The following is a 22,861-nucleotide window of genomic DNA, read 5'->3' as shown; positions in this document are numbered from 1 at the left end:
TACCATCATCCAGATGTATGGCACAGAGGTGGATAGTTCAGGTCCGGAAAGATAAAATCCAGACCAAGATTTTGTTCCAACCGACCAATTGAATGTAAAGAGTCACAGTCACAGAGTACTCTACTGGTTGGGTGAGACAAACTCTTGGACTGCATCTATACTTTCTGGACTTGAACTATCCACTTCCGTGTACATGTACAATGAGCAGGGTGGCAACTAACTTTAGGGAAATGTGAGCAAATGGTTAAGCTTAGATTTTACATTCCATAGACTCTTCATACAAACAATGGATAATATGTATCTTGGTGACATCAGAGGGTGATCTTTTTTCTGGAAAACACAGAGTGAGTTCTCTGTTCAAAGTTCATCTCAAAATCAGGCCCACCGCTTTACAAAGGCCTTCGAGCCAATGACTGAAGAGAAAATGTACTGGTCAGTGTCAGATTTTTGCTACAATCTCATATTATTGACAGTATGATTACTTTTCAACTGAAACAAAACAGTAGTTAGCTGAGTGCTCCTGTAAGTCCCTTTATGTCATTTGTATAAACAGCAATCTGAGACAACAGCTCTGTAACAGGTGTGGGCAAATACGATTATACAGTAATGGAACACAAGGTAGTTCTGGTGAAAGTTGAATATATTATATACAAACACAAATACAAGACATATACAATACCGTAGACACACAGTAGACAACAAACCACAAAAATGTAGCATTGCACATTGTTGTCCAAACATTAGGCCAACACTAGAAAAAATGTTTTAAAGTCTTTTATTGATGAGGTGACACATAATGAGAAGGTCCAGGTAGAATGACAATTCAAGTGGTATGGAAGAGGCAAATGATGACAACATGCACAAATAATGGAACAAAATGCAAGGTATAAACACTGGAAAAATTCCGTTACAACATCCTCTCCTCCAACCTTTCCTTTGATTTCTTTTCACTTTCCCATCTTATCCAACTCCTTCCTATTAAGCATAACCTTTAAAGGAACATGCACCTTAACAGCATATGGCCTAACCTGGTATATAGAAATACATGAGCGCCACCAAGCATTTTGGCTGACAAATTACACCACAGGGAATTGAGAATACCAAGGAGGTTTCTTTTTTTTTCCAGCGCTAATAAGAAATCAATGAAGTCACACTGTTGCATGACAGGAGGTCTGCTGTGGGGGTGGCTACTATTCACATCAAAGGCCCCCCTTCCACTGAGCCCCTCCCCTGGCTCAGCGAGGGGAGCTTTTCCTCCCTGGGCTTCGCACGGCAAACTATCATCAGGTAGCGCAGCCGCGGCCCGAGCGAAATCCTTGGGGAACCCGGCAAGACAAAGGGGCTGAAGCAAACAGAGGAAGGGGAGACACCCACAATTCATCTGGCTGTGGCCATTTAGAAGCACAGACACGACCAGAAAAAGGCATAAACTGGAGCACGCTAAACTTGCAAAATCTGTATTTCACACACTTCCATCAAAATATTTTTCAAATAGCTGTTCAAGGAAATAAATCACAATAAAGTTTTCATATGAGGAAGAAATGATCAGCTGATCCAAATTAAAAACCACCATTTCTGGGAACAGAACAGCAGAGAGAATGCTTCATGTTTGATTTACTATTATTATTATTATTGTTTTTGTTGCTACTTATGAGAGGATGGCATAATGATGCAGTGGTTAGCACTGTTGTCTCGCACCTCTTGGACCAGGGTTCGAGTCTCCACCATGGCTCCATGTGTTTGGAGTTTCTTCTGGGTGCTCTGGATTCCCTCCGCAGTCCAAAAACATGCTGAGGTTAATTGGAGTTGCCAAATTGCCCTTAGGTGTGTATGAGTGCACCCTGCAATGGGTTGGTGCCCTGTCCTGGGTTGTTCCCTGCCTTGCACATGTAGCCTCCGGGATAGGCTCTGGACAACCTGCATAGGACAAGTGGTTACAGAAAATGAATGGATGGATTACCTATGAGAGCTGAGGGACCATTGCCTGTCAAAGTTATTGCCTGTGCAAGTTACTTAACTATAAATGCCATAACGTATATAAATGGGCAATAATCACTGGTCGTGCACTGCAAGTAAAAAGTAATAACGTTAAAGTGACCTTTAGATTACACCAGCAAACAAGGATTTCAACACATCATGAAATGTTAGTGTATGCTGCCATCTATGGTTTCTTGAAATAATTGACCGTTGTCATCTTCAATCCCGAATTAAAGTGTATAAAACAAATATATAATTGAAATATTATCAAAGAATTAAAAGTGGAAAAATGAACTAACATATTGCTTTGTTTTTCATAATTAAGAAAGTGGTGAAATAGCGGGAAAGCAGCTAGAACGGGACTCCTAGTAGACGTTAGATGGCGCTGTGATGACGCGGCCCGTTAAAATCCGTAGCGAGCGCTTTCTTTGCACACTCCTGTCTGTGTCGTTTGCAGTGTGAAAGGTCACGGGTCACCGGGGGTCGTGTTTTCTTTCCGAGCAGATTATGGCGGCCTTTAGCTGGTTTGCGTGCGGGCGGCTGTCCCGGGCTGTTTTGCATGTGGGCCGCCGGGTCGCGCACAGTCAGCCGCCGTGCCCCCGGGCTCCCCGGCGCTGGGTGAGCGAATCGCCCCGGGTCCGAGTCGGGGAGAAGGGTGCCCTGGGCAAAGCTCGCGCTGCGGAGCAGCCGCATTTCACAGAGCTGGACAAGGCAGATGCTTTGGTGAGTTATTGGAAATGAATGACTTTAATGGAAAATAAAGAACTAAAACTGATCCCAGATCAGCTATTCATCAGGTTGAAAGGTGTCCGCACTGCGCCGTTTCTCAGGTACTTGTAAAAGGCTTAATTACATAAAAAAGAAAAGAAAAAAAAACACGAAGAAATAAATTGCAAACGTCCACCAGACAATAACCATAAGGGCATACTTTAATCGACTTTGTTTTATCGCGATGAATTTAGAATGATGTTTACATAGACTGTCACGTTATTTGCACGTCCTTGACCTGACACGTATTGGCTATGTTGACAGTTTTGTTGGATCTGCTTGATCAACATAATGTCTGATTGTTATTTCTTTCCTAGATGCTGAGAAAGTCCCACGAAACAGGTAAACGTTTGTCCGTCTGGAAACTTCATGACCGCCATAAAGATGCATGTGTACCGCGCTAGTTAAGAAGCCCGTTATAAACATGCCATTTTCAATCACCTTGCAGTAAAACCCGTTTTTTTTTTATTGCTACTTTGTCTAGATCTGTCCTGTATGCACAGGACCTCCTCATCGGGAATAATCTCGATTAGCTCATTGCCATCTGTTATGCAAAAAAAAAATATAGATATGGGTTTACATCTGTTAAGAGCAGGATTACAGTACTGTACAAAGAGGCTTCTGTGCACCTATTCACAGTAAGTTTTAGTACTTGCTATCACCATGCTCCTCTGCTTACTCATCTCTGCTCTTTTATATTTTAGGATTCCTCTCCTGGTTTCGTAATGGTCTACTGGCCACAGGGGTTGGTGTAATCGCTTTTGTACAGAGTGACGTAGGCCGAGAGGCTGGATACGGTAAGAGACCAGTAACCCCTGTACTTTTGCCTACTCTTTAGGACACAAGGCAGGGTGCTACTGTAATACAGGACGCATAAACACACACAGGCACACATTGCAGGCAATTTAAAGACATCAGGCACCTTAACTGTGTAGTGACTGTGTGACTGTTAGTGAGTAGGACATGCAGGCACAGAGTGGGAGGGCGTCTGCCGTCTGTGCATGGCCGCCTATGAGTGTGCGTGTTCTTGTGCGCAGCCTTTTTCATCCTGGGCGGAGTGTGCGTGTCGTTCGGCGCTGCTTCCTACGTGGCGAACCTCTTCAGCCTGCGGCGCATCATGTTGCTCTCCATGCCGGCCGTGCTGATCAACAGCATGGTGGTGGGAAGCATGGGGCTGCTCTGGCTCTCCGCCGTCTCCCTCTACATCGGCCGGCTGGAGGTGGAGATCATCCACGAGGAGGACGAGGAGGCGAGGCCCCCCAGGGACTGCGACGAGTGCGGGGACCGGCGGGACGAGCGCCACCCGGAGGATAAGGGACGGGACAAGTGAACGACGGTGCTGCTTCGCGTTTAGGCAACTGCGGGGGGAGGGGGGTTGAATTAGGGTCACTGCCGTGGAAAACATTACAACCAGCAGATCTTAAATGTGAGATTCTGGTGAGAACTAATTTTTGGGTGTGTTTTGCGTTACATAAGGGGTGTGTGTGTTTGTGTAGACCATGGACAACAGAGTGGTTGTATGCTGTCTTGGGTTTCCACTAGGTATGACATATTCTGGAAACTATGAAAAGACCATTTACATAAAATAAGGTTAGTCAAAGGCTTTTGCTGTTGTTTTTTTATTTGAATATAACTGATTATTTTTCCTCAGGTCCTATCCAAGATTTAAATAGGCTAAAAGTTTCTTTTCATTTAATGTACAAGCTTGTGATTGAATTCTCTTCTTTCCAGTTCTGGTATGTCTGCAGTAAGTCTGTTTTTTTTGGGGGGGGGTCATCATGAAATCAGTGTAACCTGTGTGCATGCTCTGGCTGTACTCTTCCACTGTCACGTCCCCTGGGCGGTTACGTTTTCATGTGGCGTTGTGGGAGGAGCCACAGTCATGCCCCCAGGTGACGTTACACATGCACGTTAGTTTTATTTCTATTCTGAAGTTGATTTTATCTTAATTTTGCCTTTTAGGTGTCTGTGTCTGTGTTTATGCATGAATGAATGAGGTTTTCTCCATGAGTGAGGTCAGGCCAGTGTTTGCCAAACCTGTCCGCAGGGCGCACTGGATGGATCCACGTTTTTGTGTTCACAGTACATCTGTAAAGTATTTAAGAACTTCTGGGTCAGGTGTTCTGGGAACTGGAATAAAACAAAAATGTACATCTGTCCAGTGTGTGCCCATGACTGGTTTGAGCTGCCGTGATGCGCAGTGTCGGCGGAGGTGAACCTTATATCCCCTGTGTCCGTTCGCATGGGCATTTCTCACCGTGTCGGAGTCGGATGTCCTATCGCACCAGGGATTTATCGTCATGGTAACAATTATGGATGGCACCTTTTAAATCCATCTGTCTTCTTGTAGAAGCATAAAGAAAGCTGAAAAATGACTGTACAAACACAAAAAACTAAGATAAATGATGTCTCTTATTGTTGCCTGTCACATGCATCCGATTGCATCTATTATTTTCTCAGCCCATGAGGAAAAGCTGAAATTTAATACCTGGTGCCCAAGTCAATAAACATATACATGTTTAGAACAGAATCAAGGATGTAGTGATTGGTAACTACTCAATTCTGTGTTAATATTTAACCGTTAATGATGTTGTCACTTCAGGTTATGATGTTTCTTTATTGTGATTCGTTAATATGTAGTAGTTTGTATTTTTTGTGCATAAATTCTTGATATATTCACACCCAAATGCTATTTTTTTTATATGTCAGTCAAGACTGGTTTGTAAGTCATTTTATCGCAATCTGGTGTATGCACCTTATGAATATTACTTTTTTCTTTTCCATCAGTTACCAAGATGACCCTTTAGGATTATTAATATGAATTTAATTTTAATTTGCCTCTATGAGACCTCATACAATCTAAGGTAAATGGATTTACCTGACGTTTCTTACTCATGCTGGTTTGTTCTTATACAGTGGGAGATTGGCTGCGAGTTGATAAAATATATGTATATTCTGGAGCTGAGTGGTGCGAGGCTCTAAGTTATTGCATGTGTGTGTGTGTGTGTGTGTCCTTGACCTTTCACTGTAAATATATCGCATGAACGTGGAGTCTCTTGTCATAGTTTTTCTTTCCTTTTTATGGGTGAGGAGTGAATCCTATTTGCTGCTTAGGGCTGGATAACCAGCCATTGCCATGGGAAAGCGAGCGAAGAGGCAGCTCAGATGTATATCAAAGTCAAAATAATTAGTAGTTTGACTTTAATAATCGGTATTTCCAGCAGTATCCAACTATCCATCCATCCATCCATTTTCCATACCTACTTGCGGCTGTACAGAGCCTATTCCGCAAGCATGGAATAACTCCGGATGGGTATATATGTTAGAATAATTGTAATTATTGGTTAGAGTAATTGTAATATGCATTGCCGACGAATAGAACTCGGGGCTGATAAAATCATCTCCTTAGGCCACAAGGCTGTCGTACACCCTGGACGTGGATGTAAATGGCTCATTTATGAGGAAGATGCATCATTGTTGTTGAAAGTGGTGTTTTGCAGGGTTGCCTTAACCTAAGAGGCAAAATATCTAAATGTCAGTGGCAGCTCAACCTTTAGCAAACTGATTGTTTAAAATTAAGTGGCATGTGAAAATAGAACGGAAGCATCCTTCGGCTTTCCAAAACCGCTGATTGAGCCTGGAACTTATCCCAGGAAGCACAAGACTGAATGGGATAGGACAGTGTTTCTCAACCCGCTCCTCAGGGACCCCCAGACAGTGCACATTTTTGCTCCCTCCCAGCTCCCTACTGACTGGAGTCCTGAGGAAATGCCTGCTCACGGCTGGGAACGATAAAGCATGAATGTTTCTTGAAGTTGAACGACAAAGCCGGGGCAGGTGGATCGTTATCAGTGCAGGGAGGTGTGGAGTCAGGTGTCGAAGACAGTGTTTCTCATACCGGTCCTCGGGGACCCCAAGAGAGTCCGCGTTTTTGCTCCCTCCCAACTTTCAGGGAACTGGGAGAGAACAAATACCTCTGGGGGTCCCAGGGGACTGGTTTGAGAAACACTGGTTCTTCAACTTCTTCAAAGCTGAGAGGCGGAGCCACATTCCTCTGGAACGAGATTCAGAAGCACAGGGGATCAGCTCTGTGTTCACCACTCGGTAGTGTTTCCCAACCTGGTCCCCAGGGATCCCCTGACAGTCCACGTTTTTGCTCCCTACAAGCTTCCTATCAGGAGCTTGGGAGGGAGCAAAAATGTGCACTGTCTGGGGGTCCCTGTAGACCGGGTTGGAAATCACTGGGATAGACGATCATACATTAGAGTCCTTGATTTAGAGTAGGGGTCTCAAAATCAGATTATGTGTGAACCACTAGACAGGTGAGCTTGTCAGACGATTCCAGAATGTTTTATTTTTACTAAACCATTTATAGCACATTTTGGTGAATGCTGGCACAGTGCTCACTACCAGAAATGTTTAGACACTTCTGCTGAGACAAATAAACCGTGAGAATATTGGCAGTCGCAGTTTTCCAGAAACCGTCTGCTTTGTAATGTCTTCCTCGTCTCCGCCCCAGACTTCCTCGCCGCATAGCTACGCTTCTGCTGCTGCATTGCATTCTCTCCTCGCTGGCTGAAAACAAATTTTGCCGCACAGACTTCTTCAAAGCTGGATGACTCATTCTCTCTCTCTCTCTCTCCCTCCCTTTTACCCTGCAAACTGCTCTGCCTGTTTAGCAATTTGAGGTTGTACTTTTTAAGGGTTGATACTTTTTCTTTGCAGGTAGGCAGTTGTCTGCCTCAACTGTCAAACTGTGAAGTTTTTTTTATTTATTATTGATTTTAAGAGACATTTCGACAAGGATATGCATGTTTGCTGGCAATTATGAGCTAGCGCACGCATGGCACATGAAAGATTGTCGGCTATTTGGCTGCTTATATGTGTTTAAGTCTACAATCAGTTAGGGAAAAGGCCTGTTTTATGATTCTGTTATGCAAATCTTTTAGGCAATCAAAATGCAGGATAGGAAAATTTGATTGTGATTTTAAGGACATGAGATGACCGTTCATCTGAACTACGTTTTTGGAAACGGTTGTAGATGGAAAAAACCGACAGTACCACTCAAAAGTTTGGACACGCCTACCCATAGAAAGGTTTATTTGTACTACTTTCTACATTTTAGAATAATTATAAACTCATTATAAAATAACATACATGGAATTACGCACTAACCATAAATTAACAAAAATAACAAAAACCATAATTTATTTGGGGGAGAGAACAGCTCTGTGGGTTGGAACTCAGAAGATTGTCAGTTCAAATCTCGTGGTCGGCAGCATGATCCCACCATTGGGCCCCTGAATAAGGCCCTTAACCCCAATTGCTCCAGGGACTGGCTGACCCAATGGGATGCTTTTCCAGCTGTCCTGAAGGAGGCCCTACAAATGCTGAGCCTTCATTGGCTGCTTTTCCTTCACACTCTAGTTAAACTCCTCCAAAGCCATTTCTGCTGTGTTTAGGCCAGGTGGCCAGGTCATGTGATGCGACACAATCACTCTCCTTTCTAGGTGGCTTGGCGTGTCCAAACTTTGGACTGGCACTTTACATAAACACAGGTAACTGATCCCTGAACTACAGCGGTGTGAGAATCATCGCTGCATGGACATTTTTGGCTTTCTCATGGGCTGTGTGGTCGTGGGTGACATTCAGTGCTCTCTGCTAAACGCATGAGATGTAATCGTGTAAATAAACTGGGAATATTAAATGGCCGACTTGAGACAAACGTAAGCGTTCAGAGGTGGTTTGTGGGCAGATTGTGCCCAGCTTGTACTGGTTTGGCATCTTCAGGGCCAAGGGACTGGAAGACCAAACAGGTGTAGGTGCAAACGAGGCGGAAGACGAAATGGGATGAAGTTGGGTCGCCTTGCCCTGACATTCACCTGAGCAGCTGCCAGCGCAAAGCTGCCTTACATCTTTATCTAGCGTAGGGTCATGGTGATACCAGAAAGCCGGGGGCACCCTGGACAGGATGCTGGTCCTCTCTACACGCAATCGCAATCTGCCGGCAATTTTAGATACACCTGGTCCCCTAACTGCATGTACTTTGGACTGTGAAAGAAAACCAACGTACTGAGAAAATTGCCTTTACGCAGGGAGAACACACACACACACACACACACAGACACAGAGCTGGGGGTAGGAATTTAATTTATCAAGCTAGCAGATTAGTTAACTTTATTGATCCCAGGGGGAAATTGTTGAATTCGATGAACCAATGGACCTTATTTTTGAACAAAATTGATGGTTTGTAACAATAGAAAGGGCCATGATTCTCAGTCTGTGGTCATTTCAAGCAGGGATGCTCAACCTGTCCATATATGGACAGATGTGTCCGTGGCAAGACTTATCTTTGTCTGTGGTAGAAAACTATGCAGACTAAGTGTTTTTTAAATACCATGTCTGTGGTAAAAATTGCATTTTGATCAGAGTGTCTGTCAGAATTCCACAATAAGCCGACCGCCGATTCCCAGCACTGATCCTGTGACACCTGTTTGCTTCTCTGTATAGTCTGCAGTTTACAGGAAGTGCCCAAATAAGAATCTCATTATACTATGGACACATGACAATCAAGCCTTGAAACTTGTATCCACCCTAAACATGCTACAGCGCTAAAGGTGAAAATTCCCACGTACAGAGAAATGCTGGTATGATATCCACCTTCTCCACAAAAAAACACTTTCAGATGGTAGATCAACCGTTTCTGTTTTAAAGGGTCCCTGTGCTCCTGCAAACCTACATTTATATACAGTCATCTGCTTTCCCCAGTCTGTTACCTCGAAAGTTTTTACGACGACGATGCCATCACCTGTTTTCTGCTGCCGCTGCCATGGCAACAGGAGACGCAGGACGCACGTCCCAAAAGGCTTTGGCGGCTCATCACAGAGCCTCGACTGGGGGTGCTCACATAGCTTTTGTTTACGGCTGCTCTCTTCAGGCCCCGCCCCCGCGCATTTGGCGCAGTTCGGTTCTTTATTCCAGGCGTGTTCCAGTGCAGGGGGTCTGCCGGTTCCCCGTGGCTGAGTTTGACTGCGCAGCTCTGTTTTGCATGCAGGTGGCCTGCAGGGCCACGCCTGTTTAAAGGGCAGATGAGCCAATTGGCATTCTCGCTGACAGGCAATCCAGGCAGCGCCCCGAATGCACAACGCCGTGGAACCTCAGCGATAGGCAGGGCAGATTTAAGCCCTGGACATCATGCCATGCTAGCTGAAGAGCCTTTTTACTGTTCCTGCATTTTATTTATTTATCTGACACTTTTATCCAAAATGACACAGTAGAGAGTAGGGTTACAACGTATGCATGCTCCTTGGGATTCGAACCCACAACCATTGCATCATTACTGTAATGCTTTACTAGTTGAGGTACCGGAGCAGCAGCTTCAACCCAGATAACTAGCTAGACAGTGCACTGCAAGCAAGACGTCCAGCACGACTCAGTGCTTTGAGCCCGTCCTCTGTAAGGACATCTTTACAAAAGGAGAAATTATCATTCAAGCCAGAGGGTCACTCCAAATACTCAATCCTGTCTGTGCAAACAACACACAGCCCCCCCCATCCCTGCACGCACTAAACGAGCCCCGCCCAGCCCCAACCTCAATTGCGTTGCTCGTGTTTAGTATGCGGTTCCTTGGTTGACGGGGAGACTGATTCTCACACTAATGAACTCGGCCCTGCCACTTGAATGTAAAGCAGGATTTAACCTGCCTTCAATGTCACGGGCTCCTGTCGTCCCTCCCGTGTGGCTGCAGCACCGCAGCAAGCTGCTAGCTCCGTCGCAATTTGATACCAGTCTTGTTTCTGTGCAGAAGCAGCTGACACCTACATGCATCAGACGGCCCGTGTTTTTTTTTTATACACAGAAAAAGAATACTTTTGAAATGATTTTCGAGTTCCCCCCTGGCCCCTCTGTCATTCCAGGGTGAATCACAATGACACTGAAAAAAAATCCCAGCATGCACCATGCTGTCACCCACAGAAGCGCAGCTTAGATTGTAGCATTGACCAGACATTTTTATAAAGTACATTACATCATAAGTGGATCACACAGCTACAAATATCAAGCATGCTATCATAAAATTCTTATTGGTTCGTTTTTAAAGAAAAATACTTCACGGCAAATTTAAAAACACCTAAAAACCATATTACAAGCAATTTTTAAATGAGACCTTGGAATTTTAATGGAATAAAACTTTATTTTATTGTAGTTTCTTTTTTTTTTACAGCATTTCAATTTAATTCAGGGTTGGGAGTTGGGATATATTCACAAACGATTAAAAAAAAGTTGTCACAGTGATGGCGAAGGCTAAGACGTTATTGTTTCATCGACTAAACTAACATGAGAAAAAAAACATTTAATTCGGGCTTCTTGGGTTACAATACACAGTGAATTCATCCCTACCTTCAGTGGTCCTTCAATAGCATATAACGATCTAGAAAAACGTTACCAGTAATTCCCAATCATTTTTAGACCTTCACCAAAAACAAAAAATATAAATTACATCTCATCGTGTTCAAACATTAGTTCTCATATGCCCACCTACAAAATTTTATTTGGATTCACGTTCTTTTCCCAGGTTACAAGCTTTTCAGCTCAAGCTGTAATGACTAGATGCGATATTGTTCTATACTTACACTAAACATATCAGTGGACTCAAGAAACTTGGTTACAAATTACCTTCTTATCCTGAAGTGACTTTTAAGCACTCCAAAACACCCGCTGGTGTTGCTTACACGCACAAAAGTACTCGTGAATCTGTGGGCATGGATTTACAAGTGCTACATGTTTACATAGTTCTGTACAAGGAACCCTACCAGATAATGCAGTAAGTGCTCAGACAGATAATGTAGATGAAAATCTCCTCCAAACCATCCAGGAGGGTTATACTGTAAAGTGACCAAAAGTTTGCTATGAATCAGCCTTTCCAAATAGACAGTTCTCCCCCATCTTCAGGACCTACCCAAAATTCAATACCCTTTCTCCAGGGACACAAAGATAGTTGGAGGAATATGGCTGAAACCTGGCTCGTGATCGTAGCTCCGGTACAGCGGTTTGCTTTAAGCTCTCGCAGAATCTCCGAGCGGGAGGGACAGCGGGTGACTCGAGTGAAATGGCTTCTACGCACACTGGCCGAAAAAATGTCTGCAGGAATCGGGCCATCCGTAGAGTGAGGGCGAGGGGGCATCTCGAAAGCCAGATGCAGAGATGGTGTTACTGAAAGACGGGGAGATACAGAGTACAAATGGCCAAAGCCAAAGCAGACAGAGAAACCGTATTCAACATGGAGTCAAACCCGAACTGTGCGCAGTATAACTTAAAGAAGGTTTCAGCAAGACAGTCCCCTCTGTTTATATTCAGCACTTAGCCTTGTGCCCATTGCTAATGTGTCTGAATGCTACTATTGGCTTATACATGGCTCTGTCACAGGAACAGGCCCACCCACCCAGGCTTACCCTGCACACGAGGGTGTATATGGCAGTGACAGTACAGAGAGTACACAGTACAGGGTGTGTATGGCTTTTCCAATGTCAGGGAAGATGTTGATGCAAGAGCAGGGCTGGGAGATGCCAGAGGAGGGGGGTGCAGGTGCTACAGAGATGGAGGCCACCTCTCCCATAATCCTTTGCAAGCTCGATGAGGCTCTTACAGAGACTCTGGGTTAGATCAAACATCCCATTCCAGCTTTCCCTCTCTCTGTGCCCTGCTGAGGCTCTCTCAGTCCTCTTCTGAGGCTGCCGTCCCTCGCAGCCCGTTGATGCAGAACGGCAGCCCGGGTGGGAAGCTGGGCTCGGATGAGGAAAACCCGCTGAAAGGGGGAAGGGCAGCGATCCTCTGGAGATGGGGGAAGAAGGCAGGAGGCTTGGAGTGGTCTGACGGGAGAGCCTCTGGGGCAGGGTGGCCGGGACCCAGCTCGGCTGGGGCGTATCGAATGGTGCTGGGGGCGTATAGGCTCTGGGTCCCTTGGGGGCCGAGTGCCAGGGGGTGGAAAAGGACCCGGCCGGCAGCGCTTCCCACAGCCAGCCTCTGTAGTAGTTCAAAGTCTGGGCCTCGCCCTCCAGCTAAGCCTCGCTCCTCCCTGGGCAGTGGGGAGCCTGCCACAGGCGGGGACAGTGTGGGGGAGGGGGGTGCGAGGAGCCCCCTGTGTGGGGTTTCCCCACTGGGCGGGGTCATGGCAGAGTCTGGCATGGACAGTGCAGGGCCGTCGCCATTTTGGGCTCCCGCAGGGGTGTGCAAAGGGGGTTTCACATGCCCCCAGCGCCCCCCTGTGGCCTGGAGGTTCTGTTCGGTTTTGATGCAGGGGGCGGCTGAGGTGACCCCGCTCTTCAGCTGCTGGATGACGGCGCGGCCGTTGTGCGGCATGTCGGCTCCACTGCGCGCGGCCTCCTTCCCGTGTTTCGACGCGCCTTCCTCACACTTCACCCTCCCACCATCAGCGTGGCACCGTCTCTCCGCTCCTCCTTCCCCCTCACTGTCGCTCCCTTGATCAGAAGATGCAGACGGGCTCCCCTCCCTCTTTTCAAGAAACTCCTTTCTCTGCCTCTTTTCCAGGGGACTGCTTTTGGGGTTGGACTGCTGTGCTCTCTTCCTCTTCTCCTCTGATTGGCCATTTGGAGGCAGGGAATACGCCTCCCTCACCTTTGACCCTGAGCCATTTTTGCCACTAGAGCATTTTATATGTTGTGTGGCAGCTGTGCCTAAAAAGGATGAAATACCATTCAAGGAAAAATTTGAGTATTTTGCCCTCAACTGGCAGTCTATATACTTTAAGCTTGTTAAAACCTTGAACTCAATTAAGTTACTCAATGAGATCATGATCCTGCAGTTCATATTTTGCACCACTTGGTGACATAAGTGAGCAACATAAAGCAACTTCTTATTCTCTTGATAAGCTGACATTAATGTTACTTTACTAAAGGGCATCACCAACATGAAAACCTCAACCGAAACTCAACTGAGCCAAAATCTCATCCTGATTGAAACATGCCACCTAAATCCACTCTTCAGCTTCCGCTCACACAAATCGTTCTGTCTGACTCAGGACTGAGAGAGAGTTCCACACTCAGCATTAACCCTAACCCTAACCCTAACCCTAACTTCCTTCACACAAACTGGACACACCATTTCTCTAGTCAAAAAGTCATAAAATATTTTAGTATCCGAATCCACTTAATTTAGACGTAATTCTGTTAGTGACAGCTCTGTCATGAAGTGCCATAAGAAGTATTACTTGTCGGAATGATCAATGAACTAATACGATATCAACTTCTGGCACATTTTCATAGGTATACAGGGAAATCAAATGGAATTATATACTACGTGATCACAGAGAAGATCAGGAAGATCTACTCTAGAAAACAACGACGTCATCCTCTTGTATTTGAGTGGGATGGAGTGGAGATGAGCAGAGTGTGGAAGGAAACCTAACAGGGATTTCGCGACTCAAACAGGGAGACGCACACGCCTCTCGTACCCTGAGCCTGTGACGAGGCATCCTTGTGGGCGGAGCTCACTCGCATGTGGCCGTCTCGAAGGCTCTCCGGCAGCTGAAGCAAGTCCAGAGGGGTGTCCGGAAACTCCGTGCGGCTGAGAGGAGACGAGAGACATGGGCGACATTGGTCATGTGGCAGAGGGGACACCTGGTTTTCCCCTTGATGGGTGGAGACAAAACTAGGAAGCACCTAGAGTTTGGGAGCATATTGCCATTGTCTCAACATGCAAACACCCAAGACAGGCTATCAGTCAAAGTTGAACTGTCCTGTCAATTATCTTTTATTTATCTACTAATATTTATATATATGAGAGAGTGAGATAGAGAGAGAGAGACGACGTAATGAATACAACACTCCTATGTCATTAAATGCCAGTATAACACAACTTAAACACTCACAGACACTACATTGTAGCTAAACTTCTACTGAATTTGCATGATGTTGTATTTGTGTACCGTGGTGTACACACAAAATCATGTGCAAAACTCCACACATTCGGCCAAATACAGGACAAACTGACCCTAATTATGTTCTTATATAAAACACTAAAACTGGTCTTGTCTAAGTACAGCTAATTAAGCAATGCATAATTAGAAAGATCAGGGCAGCAGGCTAAAAGACTCTCAGACTGGGTTCACCATAGGCTACGGCTAGCATTCAGCATCTGACTATGTGGAATATGTCGCTCCAGGAACGTGATGCATTCCTGCTGTCAGTATACTCATCCACTGGTGCCACACCACAGTAAAAATGTCTTGTTATAAGTTCACGTTTAGTTACACAGTCACAATTTTGTATTTTTTTCTTTTTTTTTTTTTTGCAAAGAAATCCTTTCATCTCTAAACACAAACACCTGTGATTAAAAAGCTGTTTGAAAGTTTGTCTACAGGCAAGATGAAATTCCTGTTTTTGAAGAAAACAACACACACCGGCTGACAAGTAATATGAGTGTTTTTTTACTCAACTCACAATAAACGGGGCGACACGGTGCGGATTCACCCTGCCTGTGCTCCTGCCCCCCGCAACAACCCCCTGTTAGTGCCATAGAGCTGAGCTCTAGGAGGGGCCGGAGAAGTTAATTAGCTCTCGTAATTACAGCGTTAATTAACTAAAACACTATTCAGCCAGAAAATTTCCACATCCATTTGGTGTAATTATACATTGCAGGTCCAATTAGCATTGTAATGCCAAATGCTTCCCTTGTTTTCATCTGCCTCTTTTCACTGGCTGAGTGTGTGTGTGTGTGTGTGTGTGTGTGTGTGTGTGTGCACTCGTTTATATGGGAGCGTGTCAATGACAGGGTGTGTCTCCTTCCGTGTGTGTGTGTGGGTGTAGGGGGAAGAGTGCATGTAGTTCACCCAGTCTTGTAATCCTGCTTAAACAAGTTTGGGCGGCATCATAATGGACACATATTTAATGTTTTTGGTCCTATAAACAAGCCACCAGCTAAAAGTAAAAGGCTCCATTCCCAGTTCTCTAGCCCCATAGCCGGTCTGTAATGAACCCGTGATCAGATCGATCAGACGTCTGAACCTGATGTATGTACAGAAAGTCTGTGATTTTTGTGGATTTTCACTGGGTCGGGGCACGAAATTCTGCTTGGCTTAATTGGCTTCCATGATTAAAAACAGCGGCTCGGGACTAAACAGGCACCCACCTGAGCACATAGTTGACCCAGATGACGTTGCGCTCATGCGGCGCCTTGTGGTTGACAGAGACAGTGGCGCAGGACTGCACCCACAGGAAGCCCCCCCGCCGCTGCAACCAGCGGTAGTAGTTGGTCACTACCTGGCCCTTCCGCAGCACTGCGGGGGCACAGAAGATACCGTCCATCACTATAAACAATGCGCCCATATTTTTAAAGAACAAGCAAATACTTAAACAAGTAAAGTTTTAGATTAAGGTAACCTGAATTTTGGGAACAGGGAACAGAAAGTTAGGGTTATTTTAAGTGCCTGAACCACAGGCCATAACAACCACAACATCACCGAAATGTAACCAGAAGACTCATGTCCATCAAAGTTATACATCTACTACAAGTAAAATATTAACTTACATATATCTGTCATTTGATGCTTATAAACAACTAGTACATTATTCAAATCAAATGACTGTTATGCTATTATATCTGTAATAGTGTGAATTACATTCTCCCTGTCAGTCAATGTCATATTAAAAGGGGGTTCTGGCAAGAATGTACCACAGAGCAAATACTCCGAATTGTAAATGAGCATATATATCTTGGTGTGTGCGTGTGTGTGTATGTGTATGTATACACACACACACACACACACACACACACACACACGCACACACACCCCTACCAAAATGCAGCTCTAGGTGCTTACACTCTTACACAAACCATTCATATTTTAAAGTGTAAGACGTTTTGAAAAACTGTTTACTTAAAATATAAAGTACATTGAAATATATTGTTAATGCTCAAGGATGGATAGTATTTTTCTTTCCTGAGGTGAATATTTACACATTTTTAAATATTTAACAATTAAATTAATGTTTCCATTAAAATTCATTGTCACTGTGCAACAGAGATAGAACTATTCGCGTCAAAGACAGAATCTTAATAACACATTACAAATTCAAGATATATCAGATGAAAGACGCTTTTGTCTATATATGCATTATGGAATTCAGTTTTGCCACATTTGTCAAGTGACAATGTCTGTTCACAATGATATGAAAAAGGGAAATTTGTATATATTTGAATTAATTCTAAAATCCTCAATACTGATAACAAAAAACACAATAGTCTTTTAGAGGAATTCGGAATACAAACACTCAAACATGGACACGTGTCTTACAAGCTTCTTCTTGAGAGTCGCTGCAATGGAACATGATGTTTAATTTCCAACACAAAAAATTCAAAAATATGCCAGTTGATGAGAGGGTCTTTCAACTTTAAAATGAATGTAAATTAAGTAAAACAATTCAGTTTTTTTCTGCATTTTCCCACAAACTGGTGAACTCATTCACACGCGCGCGCACACACGCATACACGCACGCAGAAGGACGCTTTGCGCTCACGGTCTTCATGGCTCTGCCGCAGGCTCTCCAGATCCTCCGCGTAGATGAACTGGTAACACGTGTGTCCCACCACCTCAGCTGGGCTCAGGTCCATGTACTCAGAGATCCTGCAGGTAGCACACGCAACATGTCACGCGTGACAAACCGTACTGATCGTATGCACATATATGTGGAGGATGTCTGCAGGTAGAAAAGCAGGCGCCACAAATTTACCACTAAAAGTACGAGAGAGTAGCAGCAATGCATAACAATGAAAAACAGTACAGGGCCACAGTATAGTTGGCCTAGACCACCCCCCCTCCCCCCTGCTGTCTTGTAGCATATTCTGCCTGGAATAGGCTTCAGCCCACAAATCCTGTACTGCGTAAGCAGCTGGAAGATGGGTTGATGGATGGATGTATGGATGGATGGGCAGATGGATGGACGGACGGATGGAAAGATGAACTGCATACTGTGCAGCACGGTTTCTCAACTGCTGGGGATGCCCTGTTATTAGGTCGCAGAGTGTGTGGTTAAAAAAATCATTTGGAATTTTTTTCTAATGTCGGACTTATTTTTTAACAATGCACGGTGCCGCTGTCACTGCACTATGTCGTGTTTGCCGTTACTGTTGCATGAGAAATCAGCTTTGATTGCGAAATCAATTTGGTTCAAATTAAAAACTTGAGTGTGACTTATTGACCAAGGAACGTGGGTCCCGAGACTAAACCAGTCGAGAACCACTGGTGTATTACAGAGTATAGTACACAGTATACTGTTCATGTGTTCTGTTAAACAGAGCATGTCCATAAACGTAGCAGAAGGGCAATACTGATTGATAAAGTAACGCTGCATCTCTCAGATCGGGTGCTGAAGAGCCTCAATTTTACTCTAGCCCTCGTAGTGAAGGAGTCATGGAATCAAACACGTTTCACGAAGCATATAATCATTTTGGATAAAAATGTGAAAAAAATACAAATGGCAATCACTTCAGATCACTTGCACAAAACACTTTTATGTTCACAGGAGTAGATCTTCCAATTATTTTCTTTGTGAAATTGATGAGTATATAATAGGCTGTTCATTAGAACAGAAGCCTGAATAAGCTGAAGCCCACAGGAACAGGATTTAAGATGAGTTATGTTTTTTCATATATATATATATATATATATATATATATATATATATATAAACATGGTATCCATATCATACCTGTTTTCACAGTAGGTGACCTGCAGGTCCATGTTCATTCGAAAGACAAACATCTGGCTTTCCATGCGGACCTCGTTGAGGGTGGAGGGGGGGAGGGTGTGTGCCAAAGCCACCAATCCCAGCGGGCGCTGCAATGAGCGGGTGTGGCCTGGTGCCAGGGTGAGGCGGAAGCGGATCCGCCCGGTGATATGGATTACCTGGAAACAAATCAAAAACAGAGGACAGCTGAATAGACCAGTGTTTCCCAATCCGGTCCTCGGGGGGGACACAGTCAGTCCGTGTTTTTGCTCCCTCTGAGCTCCCTGCCAGTCAGTCCACATTATTGCTCAGTAGGGAGCTGGGAGGGAACAAAAATGTGGATTATCTGTGGGTCCCCAAGGACCAGACTGGGAAACACTGGGACAGACAATGGAAAAGGTATTCAGTGAAAATAAGCTGAATTTATATTCAATTGAAAGGTAATGGTTTAATACAAGCAGTGGAGAAATCATCGATAGGTAGATGACCTAGAAGACTAAAGACTTTAAAATATTAAAGACTTTTTTCTGTTTTGTTCTGCATGTTAACATGTGACCGTATGGACATCTGTGCACATGATACATGTTTGTGTGTCCAACTAGACTCTAACTGCACCCAGATAGTTTCTGGACTCTGTTTTAACAGTATTTATTAATTGTAGCAGGGTTATGCTAAGAGTTGTGCTCTAGCACCACAATTTCCCATGGGATAAATAAAGTTTTGTCGTATTGTACGGCATGTGTGTGTTAGCTACGGCTGTCTTCGCCAGCGCCCCCCCCACGGCATGCCTGACCTTGTACCCAGAAGATTTGACATGCAATCCCCGCTTCGTCAGGGTGGACTTCATGCGGATGAAGAAGCCCCGATCCCAGGACTCATCTTCTGGTTTCAGATGGTTGGTGGGAGCTGGCACAAAGGTGGCAGTGGGTGTCAGAGCTTTTGTTTATCAGTGATGAATATATGCAAACAACTCACCATAGGCACATATTAGTTATGTGCCTAAATCTGGGTCATTGGGTTAGGCCTGTGCCTGCGATCAGAGGGTTGTGGGTTTAAATACCATCCCTGACAGGGTAATCACATCTCCTGGAGTTGTACTAAAGTCAAATAAAAGCTTAATTTCCTTATGCTTGCAGTGTGTCGTTTGCCTCATTTGTACCTGCTAAACAAAAAAATAAAATAAACAAATATTCATAGAACGAAGTGGCCGAATAGGAATGAAAATTGCAGCGTTGGCTTTAAGAAACCTCTAGACATTCAAAAGCTCCAGTCATTTCCATAGACCATTCTTATACTGGCAAGATGTTCCCAAACTGTTTGCAAATACAAGCAAAAAGAAGACATTGTTCCCTCTGACAATCTGCAAGACATATCATGGCTGAACCTAGTCCACCATGTATATTGATTCATAAAGTAATAACACTTGGTATTAATGTGTGATTCATTAATCATTCGACAATGCTCACATTGTCACACGATACTTTTTTATCGTGACATTACGTCTGCATGAACCCCCCCCCAGAGATGATGAGTATGTCAAACCGTCGATGGAGGGATAGCAAAGTAGGAGAGAGTGAATGTAGCGTTCCATAGGTGTCATTTTCTTTAGCCAATGTTAATATAACCAATTCGGCAATATTAGTATATTATACGATTTTTTCCATTGAACACCAAGATTCCATGGGGCGCCGGACAGTAGGGCTGGCTCCGAGTTCCGCTCACACCCACCGGGTTCCGGCGTCTCGGCCAGTGAGGAGGTGGAGCTGGAGGTGCTCTCGTGCGTCCCCTGGCACCCGACCTCCGCCCTCAGGTGTGGCCTTATGCCCAGGCAGTCGGCCATCTCCAGGTGGTCCGCAGGGTGGATGTAGTCGAAGATGCTGCTCCCCGTCAGCTCCACCTGTCAAAACACGTCGACCCCCGTGAAAAGGCGCGCCCTGCTGGGTCAGCTACACACTCAGGCGCGCGCTTGACAGCGTCGCCGAGACCACAGAGAGCGTGGGGGGGACACCCTCTCACCTCAGCCCCCCCCCCCCGTGTTATAGCTCTCAAACAGACGGCTAGTGCGTCACCCTCTATCTGAATAACTGACCTTCCCGGAAGCATCCATTGAGGTGCTTTGGTCCGAAGCTAGAAAGAAACCCATTGTCTGAGCTACATCAATTGACTCCCCCATAAATATGACCTGTTTGTCCTACGCTCAGATTAAATACCTTGAACAGAAGATATTCATGGCATTTCTATTGCATTCTATATAAAAAAAACTTCTAATCTATAATCTCTAAGTCACGCCCATGACAGATGAGGTGGCGCCAATATGTAATATTAGTATTCGTTTTTTTTGACATGTGTTATAGTAAATTTTATGCGGGAAGATACAGGAGAGTTTTAAGCATTATGAAAACAAGGCTGAGGGTGAAGTGGACAAAGTGGCAGGTAAAAAGTATCCCTTTTTAATCAGCGTGGCGAGGGCGTGTCAGCGGCGTGATTTATGCCCGGCTCAGGTCTTAATCACAGTGTCGCCGCTTCCCTGCGCTGTCTGAGGGATGGAGCAGAGGGATTCCACCTGCCGTCAGAGCAAATGCGGCCCTGTGGGGCGCCAGCGATGGTCTTGGGCGGGGGGGTGGGAGGATGGGGGCACACAAAGACGGGCCTGCGGACGTCCGGTCCACATCTATCAGAGACGGCGACTATGTGGGGGGGGGGGGGGGAGACAGAATATAAATAATAGCAGGGCCATTTAATATGTATGAGGCGACTGGGCAGTCGTCCACAACGCATAGCCGGCCCAGCGTTGACTGATGGTAGAGGAGAGGAGGGGGCGGGAGGGCGGTGGGTGATGGGGGCGGGACGGAGGGGGCCGGCGAACGGGGTCTGCATGTTAACCAGGCCGGGATCAATCCGCAGGCTGCCAGAGAGGGAGGGAAGTCACGGAGTTTGGGACCTGAGACCCAGTAGTGACGAGCCCCAGCCAGAGGTAGCCAGGGAGGGGGCTGTGGCTCCTGTACAGTGGATGGGACGTCTAACCTGGTCTGACCGGCCTCCTTTGAAAAGTAGACACCCGACTCTATTATGGGGGCAGTAAACACAGGTGGGTGGGATAAATAACCCGCAGCCCCGATCCGTCCCTTACAATACTATTAAAACTTCATTCTAGACAGTCTCGATGATGATGATGATGAATTCGTCTCCCTTCCTTAAAACGTGAGTTGAAATCTCGATCACCATCATTTGGATCAACACGTCCAGCGAAAACGGGATCATCTGAGTGCGTTTCGTTTTTATCTGAGCGGCTGGCGAGCCAGCCTGGATGGAGAAACAAAGGAACAGCAACAGAAGTGGGGCCGCAGGGCTGGGACTGGGTGCTGGCTGCAGCGGGGGTGAGCTGCTCGATAATCGAACCATCAGGGAAGCGACACATGTCCCCGGAACGTCAGGAGAGGGATAGACACACCCGTGGCACCGTCAAAATAAAAGTCCTTCTCTTTATCTACTCGACTGTAATTACAAAGTCCTCAGTCCCTGCCTTTCATGTTCTGCTCTGTCCTCTCACCAAACATCTCTCTCTTCTGTCTTTCTTTCTTCCCACCCCTTCCCTGTTTTTTTTTTTTTTTTTTTTTTTAACTCTTCCCCAATCAATGTGGCTTTTAAGATGCCTATCGATTTGCTCTCTAGACAGACCCTGTAGGCCGGGGCGACACTTTGATTGCCGTGCGAGTAATTACTGTTATTATTTATGCATCTGGGCGAAATGGCAGGACTTAACATTCACAGTACAAGAGGCCACGGGCAATCAGCAGAGGTGAGCACCTGGAGAGTGAGCCCAGAGCCCAAGGGGCACCCTAGAGACACCGTCACTGAGACACACACGCGGGCACACGCACGCACACACACATTACACTCACAGAGATACTAACTCGCGCACACACATAAGCCACAATAAAAGCACAACCAAAGATGATTTACATGCAGGGTAAATAAGATTACACCTACACCCACAGCCATAAAAATGATCATGATTAAGCATACAGACATGCCAAAATACAGAGACACATACAGACAAATTACACAGAGAGAGAAATTAAAACAGACACAATCCATAGACATTACAGGCCGCTAATTATAAACTGCGAGACAAAGAAATTGCGTTTTTTTTTTTTTTTAAACAAAATTTCGTCACCATGTGAACGCCCACCCGAATACAGAAAGTGTGAATGATCAGTAAAACACAGGTACACAGACAACTGCACAAATACGCGTGCATTTATAAATGAGACAGATACACACATCAAACACGGCAGAGGTGAACCAGGGCAGGGGTGCCAACATTGGTAAAATGGCTGGCGTGAAATTTTCAATTCGAGACAAGTGTGCATATG

At 45.3% G+C, this 22,861-nt stretch overlaps 2 protein-coding genes across 6 annotated transcripts in view; one reads left to right on the top strand and one right to left on the bottom strand.

Annotated features, from left to right (window-relative positions):
- The first annotated feature begins 2,417 nt into the window (after nucleotides 1-2,417).
- tmem160 (transmembrane protein 160) lies at nucleotides 2,418-5,796 on the top strand. The gene is made up of 4 exons (XM_023813815.2): nucleotides 2,418-2,700; nucleotides 3,063-3,087; nucleotides 3,450-3,542; nucleotides 3,783-5,796. The coding sequence occupies exons 1-4, from the start codon at nucleotides 2,485-2,487 to the stop codon at nucleotides 4,073-4,075; spliced, it is 627 nt and encodes a 208-aa protein (XP_023669583.1). The 5' UTR covers nucleotides 2,418-2,484; the 3' UTR covers nucleotides 4,076-5,796.
- A 5,019-nt stretch (nucleotides 5,797-10,815) lies between these two features.
- Nucleotides 10,816-22,861, bottom strand: part of npas1 (neuronal PAS domain protein 1) — a 28,407-nt gene continuing 16,361 nt past the window's right edge. For all 5 annotated transcript variants that reach the window (XM_023813661.2, XM_023813657.2, XM_023813658.2 and 2 more), the window contains 7 exons: nucleotides 20,214-20,382; nucleotides 19,279-19,391; nucleotides 18,468-18,664; nucleotides 17,277-17,383; nucleotides 15,889-16,036; nucleotides 14,213-14,325; nucleotides 10,816-13,436 (listed from right to left, as the gene is read on the bottom strand). In XM_023813661.2, the coding sequence (XP_023669429.1) occupies nucleotides 12,457-13,436; nucleotides 14,213-14,325; nucleotides 15,889-16,036; nucleotides 17,277-17,383; nucleotides 18,468-18,664; nucleotides 19,279-19,391; nucleotides 20,214-20,382 (1,827 nt within the window). In that variant the 3' untranslated portion in view covers nucleotides 10,816-12,456. The remainder of the gene's footprint in view (nucleotides 13,437-14,212; nucleotides 14,326-15,888; nucleotides 16,037-17,276; nucleotides 17,384-18,467; nucleotides 18,665-19,278; nucleotides 19,392-20,213; nucleotides 20,383-22,861) is intronic.

Source organism: Paramormyrops kingsleyae, chromosome 17, assembly GCF_048594095.1.
Source record: "Paramormyrops kingsleyae isolate MSU_618 chromosome 17, PKINGS_0.4, whole genome shotgun sequence".
Lineage (NCBI taxonomy): Eukaryota > Metazoa > Chordata > Actinopteri > Osteoglossiformes > Mormyridae > Paramormyrops > Paramormyrops kingsleyae.
This window is presented reverse-complemented; position numbering and strand designations above follow the sequence as displayed.